Source organism: Macrotis lagotis, unplaced genomic scaffold (genome assembly GCF_037893015.1).
Source record: "Macrotis lagotis isolate mMagLag1 unplaced genomic scaffold, bilby.v1.9.chrom.fasta BILBYCTG396, whole genome shotgun sequence".
NCBI lineage: Eukaryota > Metazoa > Chordata > Mammalia > Peramelemorphia > Peramelidae > Macrotis > Macrotis lagotis.
This window is the reverse complement of record NW_027422303.1, coordinates 96,645-107,626: the sequence shown is the minus strand read 5'-3', so window position 1 is coordinate 107,626 and position 10,982 is coordinate 96,645. Positions and strand designations below refer to the sequence as shown.

At 34.6% G+C, this 10,982-nt stretch overlaps 1 protein-coding gene across 1 annotated transcript; it reads right to left on the bottom strand.

Annotated features, from left to right (window-relative positions):
* Nucleotides 1-9,778: 9,778 nt before the first annotated feature.
* Nucleotides 9,779-10,741, bottom strand: LOC141504145 (olfactory receptor 2AJ1-like). The gene has a single exon (XM_074208969.1). It carries the CDS (start codon nt 10,739-10,741, stop codon nt 9,779-9,781), a length of 963 nt encoding a protein of 320 aa, XP_074065070.1.
* Nucleotides 10,742-10,982: the final 241 nt, after the last annotated feature.

Here is a 10,982-nt window from a genome sequence, read left to right as displayed (position 1 = left end):
GACAAACTTGCCATGGTCATCACCATACCAGTGACTTGGCATCCATTCAGTGCTGACAGTTGGAATAACCCCTGGTAAACCTCATTGTGCTGACATAATTACCTGATGTCTTCCAAGCTGTGTCACATTTGTCTAGGCTTCAGCATAAGGTGTCTGGTCAACTTTCTGGGATTCTTCTTCTCATTCACCTGACATCAGAAGCTATCAATTGAGGACACAGTCTGATGATGATATTTGCCTTTCATTCTTTTTTTTTTTTTTGCAAGGCAAATGGGATTAAGTGGTTTGCCCAAGGCCACACAGCTACGTAATTATTAAGTGTCTGAGGACTGATTTGAACTCAGGTACTCCTGACTCCAGGGCTGGTGCTCAATCCACTGCACAACCTAGCTGCCCCTGCCCTTCATTCTTGAAGAACACTGTGATACAAGATAGGTGATACCATGAGAAGCATATGAATTTAATTTGATTGAGGCTATGCTGTGCTATATCATCAGCCTCAATTTCTCCTCCAGAGCCATCTGGATAAAGTGCTCAGATATGAATCAGAATAACTGGAGATGACCCTGTACGTGAGGCAAAACAGGGTGACTTGCCCATAATCACATAGCTAGTAAGTGTCCTTTGATAGAGAAAATAATAAAAATATCTTTCCAGTTCTTTCTCATCTTTCCATCTGTCAGATGCTTTTCTATGGCTTCCTTCATAAATACTCCTGGGAAAATTTCCTTTGGTGAATTTTATGTCAAATTATTTTTCTTAAAACCTTAATAATTGTAAATATATATCAATATTTCACTAAGATTTTAGAGAAATTGTGAGCTTGTATAAAGTTTATTCACAAATTACACATATTTTACAGGCAGATTATAAATTGCATAGACTTCCCTGCATATGCATCTATATATAAAATATACAAATTATAAGTTACATTTCTGTATGAAATTTATGGTGTACCACTGGTGTGAGGGATGACCAAGCTCTTTTCATTGCTGCTTATCTACCTTTGCTATTCTCCTAACACCCAAAACTTATCTTTGACTCCAAAAATTTGTAACAAGTTCAGTGATCAAGTTAAGGAAAAACTTAATTGAAATATGGATTAAATTAAGTTGAGAGAAACGTAAAGTTCTTAAGACTAAGGGTAAGTTGGGAGATTTCTACTTTAAACATGTGAAGACACCTCCTGATAGAATGGGTGGATGAGATTATTTGTTGGTTATTGTCCTATGTTCTCAAAGAAGATCAAAATAATATCATTTTGCTGGAGCCAAGATTCAGTGTATTGGATTCTCATTATCCAATGAGAATTGGTTAGTACAGGCACAGAAACTGTCAAACAGCTAGTATAAGCCTTTCATATAAGTATGGAAGTGAGACATGCCATGTCTCACAATCAATTCCAAAATTCTTTAGAGACTTTGAGAGTATAGCTGAACACACATTGCATAGAACAGGCATGATTGCAATCATCTTTGCAAAGATATTGCTTATAATTTTAGTTTTTACTGCTGAGTTGGTTTCCTATTGCTCCAGTAAAAACAGATCAGGCTTGGTTGAAGCAATTTTAGGACATTTTCTCTAGCTCTTTTCTCTCATCATGAGATGAGCAGTGGATTCTTTTAAAAGGGCTGCTCAGATACCCAGGAATTTGCCTTCAGTCATTATCTATGTGAATGGTAGGAGGAGAGATGCAAAATTCATAATACTTAAGTGTCACAATTAGACTATGATGATTTTTCTTTGAGTTCTATCCCATATGAATACTAGTCTTTGTTAAATGCATCATACATCCCAATTTAGTCAACAATCTTATTTGTTTGCCAAAAGAATGAATGACACACTCAAGTTGATGTGTCTGCCACTTGCAGGAAAAATACCTAGCTAGAATCATTAGTCCCTATGCTCCCACCATGATGAATTTTAATGAGATCAAAGAAAAGTTTAATGAAGACATGGAGACCCTTATCATCAAAAGAGGACAAATTTATAATTCTGGGTGCTAGTGGAGACTAAGATGACCAGACATGACAGGGAGTCCTTGGAAGGAAGCATCAATAAAGATAACTTATGTCTGAAGATTTGAGGTCTAACCTTCTTCTCATCATGAACAATACTTTCCATTTGTCCCAAAGCAATAAACTTCCTGAACTCAGAGCAAATATTTGTATCTAATAGATTGTTCAATTACAAGAAGAAAAGACAGAATGTGAGACTGACAATGAAAATGTATGGTACAGAATGCTGAAGAGATCACAGACACAACTTCTTCATGGTAAACATTCATATTCAAAGGAAATGACAGTACCAACACAAAATGACTAATAGAAGAATTAATATCAAATGTTTAGAGTACTTTCCTGAATAGTTTACTGTTAAATTGAAGGGAAAGATGAGCTAATACATAGCTAGCAGCAATGGCACAGCAAAGTGTTCAGAGATTTGGAGTACTTTGCTGCAATTATTCATCTGGGTCAGATCATTTGCAAACATCACAACTGGTTTGTTGAAAATGATGGGGAAATACAGGAGCTCCTAAATGAAAAATGAAAACTCCACAGGGCTTATCAGAAGGATACTTTATCTATTTCTCAAAAGGTCACATTAAATTCCAACAAACTAAAAGATCAAATGAAGAGAGAAAGGCACAATTCTTGACAAATTAAATGAAATTTAATATTTTGGGAACAGTAACAATCCAAAATGCTTTTATGATGCCCAATAAGTTAATTATGGGTCAAAAAAGAAATGGTGCAACTCAACCATTCAATACTGATGGAACCACATTTATTAGTGATAAGGACATGATCCTAGAAAAATAATATTCCACAATATTTGTAATAGACCATCATCAATCAATGCAGATGTATCTGACTCTTTAATTCAAATTGAAGTCAGTCTATCCCTAGTTGAAATCCCAAATGTAAAGGAAGTTTTGACTACCATTAGACTCCTTTGATATGTCAAAGCATCTGATGCTGATTTTATCCCAGTTGAGATTTACAAAGTGGAGGCTTCATTCCTCATCCAAAAGCTGAGTGAAATTGACCAGGTTATACATATATGTATATACATATAGGTAGATATAGATGATATAGATATAGATATAGAAATAGATATAGAGATAGAGATAGAGATAGAGATAGAGATAGAGATAGATAGATATAGATAAGATATAGATATAGATATAGATATAGATATAGATATAGATATAGATATAGATATAGATATAGATATAGATATAGATATAGATATAGATATAGATATGTATGAAATATGAGATGCTTATGCCCCAGGAATTCAAGGATGCTATCCTTGTTCATTTCTATAAAGGGAAAGGGAATAGATTGTCCTGTAACAATCACAAGGGTATTCTCTTTTAGTCATTGCTGATAAGAGTCTTGCCAGAGTCCCACATGACAGACTAATCCTTCATCTGATAGATGGTCATCTAGCTGAAAGACAGCGTGGCTTCAGAAAGGTTCAAGGAACAATCAATATGGTGTTTACTGCCTGACAACTCCAGGAAAAATGCAAGGAAGGGAAAAGAGGCAAATATGACTTGGGCCTTTGATACTGTCATTTATGATGAATTCATGGAAAATTATGTCAAAATTTGTGTGCCCAAAGAAGTACATTAGTATTGTATGACAGTTCCATAATGACATATTTTGTTCTGTTATGGACAATGAAGGATACTCTTGTGATACACCTGTCACTAATGGAGGGAACCAAGTCTTTGTGCCTGGTTTGTAGCTTGAAATTTTCAGGTACATTGTCATAACCTCAATAAGGATAAATGTGGCAGCAAGGTAGTTACTGAACTGTTATTAAATTCTTCAAATTAAAAAGGCTAAAAAATGAATGGAGTATTGTCACATTATTTTCTTTTTTCAGATGATTGTGTGATCAATACAGCCTCTGAAGAAGATATGCATCAAATTATGAATTAATTCTCTGTTGTTGGTGGTAATTTTGACCTAACATTTAACAACAAGAAAATATAGTTCTCTGGCAGTCAACACTACACCATCCACATGTGGAATCATTAGTTATCATAAATGGAGATGTTTTGAACACTGTGGATAAGTTCATTTACCTTGACAGTATACTTTCCGAGAATTTACCCAGGATTTAGTGGTGGAAACAGGCTCCAACATCATGGGACCAGAGGGAAAAATAGTTATTGAAAGAATACATCCCCAGATGAAAACACCAGGGAATATTGTGGCTAAGTTCCAGAATTATGAGAAAAAAGAGAAAAACCCTGCAAGCATCCAGAAACAATTTAGACACTAATGAGCCACAGTATGTATTACTGTGAACTGGTTGCATTAACATTAAGTGATTGAAAGACCTGGAATGTGATATTTAGAAGAGCAAGGGAGGTTGGAATGAAGCCAAGAATTCACTATTCAGCAAAACTGATCCTTCTCTTCCAGGGGAAAAGATGCACATTTAATTAAATAGGGGACTTCCAACATTTTCTGTTTAAAATGCCAGAGCTAAATAGAAAATTTAAATTTCAAAGAGGAGACTCAAGAGCCCGGTATGAAAAGGTAAAAAAAGGGGGGGGTAAAGAAAAAAAAAAACTGTCATCTAATAAAATTAAATTGACTATATCCCCACCTGCAAGGAAGAGATTCTCATAAGTGGAGAATTGTAACTCTGTTAAGGGGAATATACTTATCCAGAAATAATGGATACTCATTACTTAACCATGACTCTGATAGAATGATTTAAAAACACTATTTCCTTAAAAGGGGGGACCATAAAGAGATGGGAGAATGGAGGAGACTGAATGGAGTAAATCACATTACATAAAGAGGTAAAAAGGATCTGTTGCAATAGAGGGGAAGAAGGGAGGAGGTGAGAACCTCCTGAATCTTACTTACATCATATTTGGCTTAAAGTTAATATACAGACATTCAGTAAAGTTCAGAAACTTATCTTACCTTTAAGGCATTAAAAGGGGAAATATGGAGGAGGAAGAAAAGAGGAACTAACAGAAGGAAGGAAAGGAAGAAAGGGCAAAGGGCAAAGGGAAAAGGGAGAGAAAGGGGAAGGGTTGGATATAAGAGGACAAACACACTGAAGGTGGTGGTATTCAGAAGCAAAATACTGGGGAATATGAGTAAAGTGAGAAAAGGAGAAAATATAAACAGAGGGAAGATAGCAGGGAGGGCAATAACGAGTTAGTAATAATAACTTTGAATGTGAATGGGATGAACTCTCCCATAAAACATAAGCAAATAGCAGAGTGGATTAAAAACCAGAATCCTACAACATATTGTTCACAAAAATACTCATTTCAAGCAGACACTAAAGGTAAAAGTTTGGAGCAAAATACATTTTCCTTCAGTTGAAATGAAAAAAGCAAAGCATCTGCAAAAACAGATATTGTTAAAGGACATAAAGAAGGAAACAATATCCTTCTAAAAGGTATCATAAACAATGAATCAATTTCAATACTAAATATATATGCACCAAGTGGTATAAGATTCACATTCTTAGAAGAGAAGTTGAAAAAGCTACAGGAAGACAAAGACAGCAAAACTCTACTGGTGGCAGACCTCAACCTCCCGCCCTCAGATTTATGGTTAGAGGAGAGATAGACCTAAAGCTGATTGGAAGCTAAATAATCCCATTTGTAAAAAAAAAAAAATGAGTGAATGAAAAAATAAATTATACAAAGTATTAATGATTCATCCTAGATTATGATAATAATGAAACAGCATACCGAAACTTATGGGATACAGCCAATACAGTTGTCAGGGAATATGTTATATCTTCAAATGCTTACATGCATAAATTAGAGAAAGAGATCAATGAAATAAACATGCAACTAAAAAATAGTCAAAGAGAAAATTAGGAATCACCATTTAAATATCAAATTAGAAATTCTAAAAATTAAAGAAAAATTAATAAAATCAAAAGTAAGAAAACTATTGAACTAATAAATAAAAGCAAGAGCTGATTTTATGAAAAAAAAACAAAATTGATAAACCTTTGGTTAATTTGATTAAAAAAAGAAGAAAACCAAATTGCTAGTATCATAAATGAGAAAGGTGAATGAACAATGAACAGGGAATTAAAGTAAAAATTTGGAATTATTTTGGCAAACTGTATGTAAATAAATCTGATAATCTAAATGAAATGGATGAATATTTACAAAAAAAAAATATGAGTTGTCCAGTTAAATGAAGAGGAAAATAAATACCTAAGTAACCTTATCTCAGAAAAAGAAATTCAAAAAGCCACTATTGAACTCCCTAAGAAAAAATCTCCAGGGCCAGATGGATTCACAAGTGACTTCCATTAAACCTTTAAGGAACAATTGGTTTCAATTCTATATTAGCTCTTTGGAAAGACAGGTGATACCTAACTCTTTCTATGACACCAATATGGTGCTGATACATACTCCAGGAAGAGTCAAACAGAGAAAGAAAACTATAGACCTATCTTTCTCATGAATATAGATGCAAAAAATATTTTTTTAAGGTTTTTTTGCAAGACAAAGGGGGTTAAATGGCTTGCCCAAGGCCACACAGCTAGGTAATTATTAAGTGTCTGAGACCGGATTTGAATACCGGTACTCCTGACTCCAGGGCTGGTTCTAGGGCTGGTGCTTTATCCATTGTACCACCTAGCCACCCCTTAGTTCCAAAAATCTTAAATAAAATCTTATCAAAATGATTACAGCAAGTCATCATTAGGATAACACACTCTGATCAAGTAGATTTATCCCAGGAATGTAGGGTTGGTTCAATATTAGCAAAACTATTCCTGTGATTAACTATATCAATAATAAGCCTATCTTGGGCAGCTAGGTGGCGCAGTGGATAAAGCACCGGCCCTGGAGTCAGGAGTACCTGGGTTCAAATCCGGTCTCAGACACTTAATAGTTACCTAGCTGTGTGGCCTTGGGCAAGTCACTTAACCCCCTTTGCCTTGCAAAAAATAAAAACTTAAAAAAATAATAATGAGCCTATCTTCAGACAATATAAAATACTTGTCCAATAAGAGGATCTACCTGCCAAAGGAGACTCAGAACCTTTCAATTAGAAACTACTTCTCATACAAATAAAATCAGAAGTAAATAACTGGACAAATATGAAGTGCTTATGTATAGGCTGAGTCAATATAATAAATATCGCAATTCGACCGAAAGTAAACTAATTATTTGTGCCCTCTTAATAAAAATTCCAAAAAATAACTTAAAGTAGTTACCAGAAATTGTAAGTAAATTCATATAGAGAAATAAAAAGGCAAGAATTTCCAGGCATTTAATGAAAAATAGTGCAAAAATAAGTGCAAAAAAAGTGCAAAAATTATTATAAAGCATCAGTCATCAAAAGGGTCTGGTATTGGCTAAGAAACAGATTGGTTGAAGAATAGAATAAACTAGATGCAATAGCAGGAAATGATTAGAGTAATCTGATGTTTAATAAACCAAAAGAGTCCAGCTTTTTGTATTATAACTCTCTGATTAAAAACCGTTGGGAAGATTGGAAGCTATTATGGCAAAAACTTGGATTAGACCATCACCTCACACCCTATATCAAGATAAGATCAAAATGACTACAGGATTTAGACATAAAAGACAATATTATAAGAAAATTAGGAGAAGCAATTTTTAACCAAGGAAGAGATGTACAACATCAGTAAAACAAACTAGACAATTTCAAATACATTAAATTAAAAAGTTTTTATACAGAAAAAGTCATTGTAACCAAGATCAAACAAAATGTAGCAAATTGTGAAACAATTCCTGACAAATTCCTGACAAAGGGCTCATCTCTAAAGTATATATGTATAAATATATATATATATATATATATATATATATATATATATATATATATATATATATATATCGAGAGAGAGAGAGAGAGAGAGAGAGAGAGAAGTGAGTCAAATTTATAAGAATAACAAGCCATTCTGCCACTGAAAAAATGGACAAAGGATATGCAGAGACAATTTACAGATGAGGAAATCAAAGAGATCCATACTCATATGAAAAATTTGTCTAAATCATTACTTATTAGAGAAATGCAAACAAAACATCACTGAGATAGCATCTCAGACATCTCAGACTGTCAAATATGACCAGAAAGGAAAATGATCAGTGTTGGAAGGGATGTGGGAAATCCGTGACACTAATGAATTGTTGGTGGGGCTGTGAACCCATCCAACATTTCTAGAGAGCAATTTGGAATTACACCCAAAGGGCAGCAAAAATGTGCATACTTTTTCACCCATCAATGCCACACCTGGGTCTATACTCTGAAGATATCATGAAAAAAAGGGTAAAACCATCACTTATTCAAAACTATTCATAGCCTCTGTGGTGGCAAAGAATTAGGAATCCAGTGAATGTTCATCAATTGGGCAATGGCTGAACAAATTGTGCTATAAATATGTAATAGAACACAATTGTGCTATTAGAAACCAGGAGGGATGGGAATGCAGAGAAGCCTAGAAGGATTTCTATTAAATGATGCTGATTGAGATGAACAGAATCAGAAGAATACTGTACACTGTAACAGCAACATGGGGTTGATGATCAGTCTTAATGGACTTGATCATTTCATGAGTGCCACAATTTGGGGGCATCTGTGATGGAGAATAACATCTATATCCAGAGAAAGAATTGTGTAGTTTGAACAAAGACCAAAGACTATTACCATTAATTTAAAATAATTATCTTATGCAATTTTGCTCTTAAATTTTATTTTTTTCCTTAAGGATATAATTTCTTTTTCAACACATTCAGTTTAGATCAATGTATAGCATGGAAACCATGTAAAGTTTAACAGAATGCCCTCTGTGTGGGGTGGGGGGAGAGAAGTAAAAATGGAGGAAAATTGTAAAACTGTAATATAAATAAATAAATAAATAAATAAAATTTTAAAAAAACAAACGGTATCTCATCACATTCAACTGAGATCAATGTATACCATGGAAACAATGTAAAGACTAACAAAATACCTTCTGTGGGGGTGGGATGGAGGGAAGAAAGAATGGGGGAAATATTGTAAAACTCAAAAATAAATAAAATCTTTCTAAAGAAAGAAAAGGTAGACAGTCCAGGCTCCCTAGGACTTCCTGTCTATACATATATATATATATATATACACACACACACACACACACACACACACATATATATATATATATATGTGTGTGTGTGTGTGTGTGTGTGTGTATATATATATGTAATAGGAGAAAACTGTTTTCTTTTTTCAATGGAGAACAACTATGTATTTGTGTGTCTTTGTCCTTGTTTGTGTGTGTGTGTGTGTGTGTGTGTGTGTGTGTGTGTGTGTGTTTGTGTGAGTGAACAGTTTGCTGTTTGAGAATAATCTCTGCTGAGCATGGAGTTGGTGGATTCTAGATAGTTGGCCAGTTTGGAATTCACTGATACTGTTCTACTGTTAAATGATGCTACCAATAACAATGCAGTTTAATAAAATCTTTGATGCAGTCATGATGATCAAATAGTATTCCATGAATAATAGTCATTTTAAATATTACCTTAACATTCAGTTGTTACCTTCTACAAATGAGATCGTTTTCTATCAGAAGAAACGAAACATGAATCATAACTTCATTCTTGTTATAAATTTTCCAGAATCCATGAAATAAATTTAACAAATAATCAGATGAGCTAGTTTATTTTGTTATACATGTAAAGGTAATTTAATTCAACACTGAAAATGCATGAATGCTAGTTGGACTATTTTCCACACATTTCTTACAGGTCATCCATGGGCATTCAGTGTAATGTGAAGTTTTCATTTCTGTGACTAAATGCTTTGCCAAAAACCTTCTTCAGGGCACATAAGACATCTTTATTTCTGAAACTGTAGATGACAGGGTTGAGCATGGGAGCAAGAATTGTATATAAAATGGCTAAGACTTTGTCCTGACCTGGAGTATGATAGGACTTGGGTCTCAGGTATATAAATATACATGAACCATAATACATGGCAACCACAGCCAGGTGGGAGGAACAAGTGGAAAAGGCTTTTTTCTGAGCCTCCATAGATTTCATATGAAGCACAATACAGAGAATCTGACCATAAGAAACAAGGATGATGGAAAAGGGAATTAGGAAGAAGAATACAGCACTCACATAGACTCCTCTTTCATATTGTGATGTATCAACACAAGAGAGTCTCAACATGGCTGGGATTTCACAGAAAAAATGGTCAATGGTCCTTGTGCCACAATATGGGAGAAGTAGTACATAAGTTGTATGAATTATAGAGTTTATGATTCCCCCAAGCCAGCAGCTAGCAGCCATAATGAGACTTAATCGATGGTTCATGAGGATGGCATAACGCAGTGGGTGGCAGATGGCTACATAGCGATCATAGGACATGGCTGTGAGAATAAGGCACTCAGCACCCACAAAGCTGGAATAGAGGAAGATCTGCAACCCACAACCTGCAAATGTGATGGATTTTTTGTCAGATATATAGTTATTGACCATCATGGGAACAATATTGGAGATGTTCAAGATATCCGTGAAGGAGAGATGCTTGAGAAGGACGTACATTGGAGTGTGGAGCCGGGCATCAAGGTGGATAAGAAGAATCAGGACTGAGTTCCCCATTGTTGCTACCATATACATGATGAGAATAAGTGATAAGAAAAATAATCCATACTGGTTTTGATCCAATAATCCAAGTAAGATGAAATCTCTTGCTAAAGTCTGATTCATTTCCCTCCTCATCAGTATTATTCCCTTTTTCACAGTCACTTGAATTAATTGAGTACTTGAGATGATCAATTCATTGAAGGAATTGCTGAAAAAAATCAAAGTGGATTATCTGGGCAGCTCTTTATTTTTTTTTTCCTTTCCTATTTGATAGTTAGCTTTATAGGCCACAGAGAAGCTGATTCAGCCACTTAGTGCCTAGTCTTTCCTCTCAGTTAACAGTGTGGAAGATTTTTCAATGCAATGAAGATTTCAT

Bases quoted from the DNA above. Each gene is read 5' to 3' on its own strand.
- LOC141504145 (XM_074208969.1), bottom strand. From the start codon at position 10,741: ATGAGGAGGGAAATGAATCAGACTTTAGCAAGAGATTTCATCTTACTT.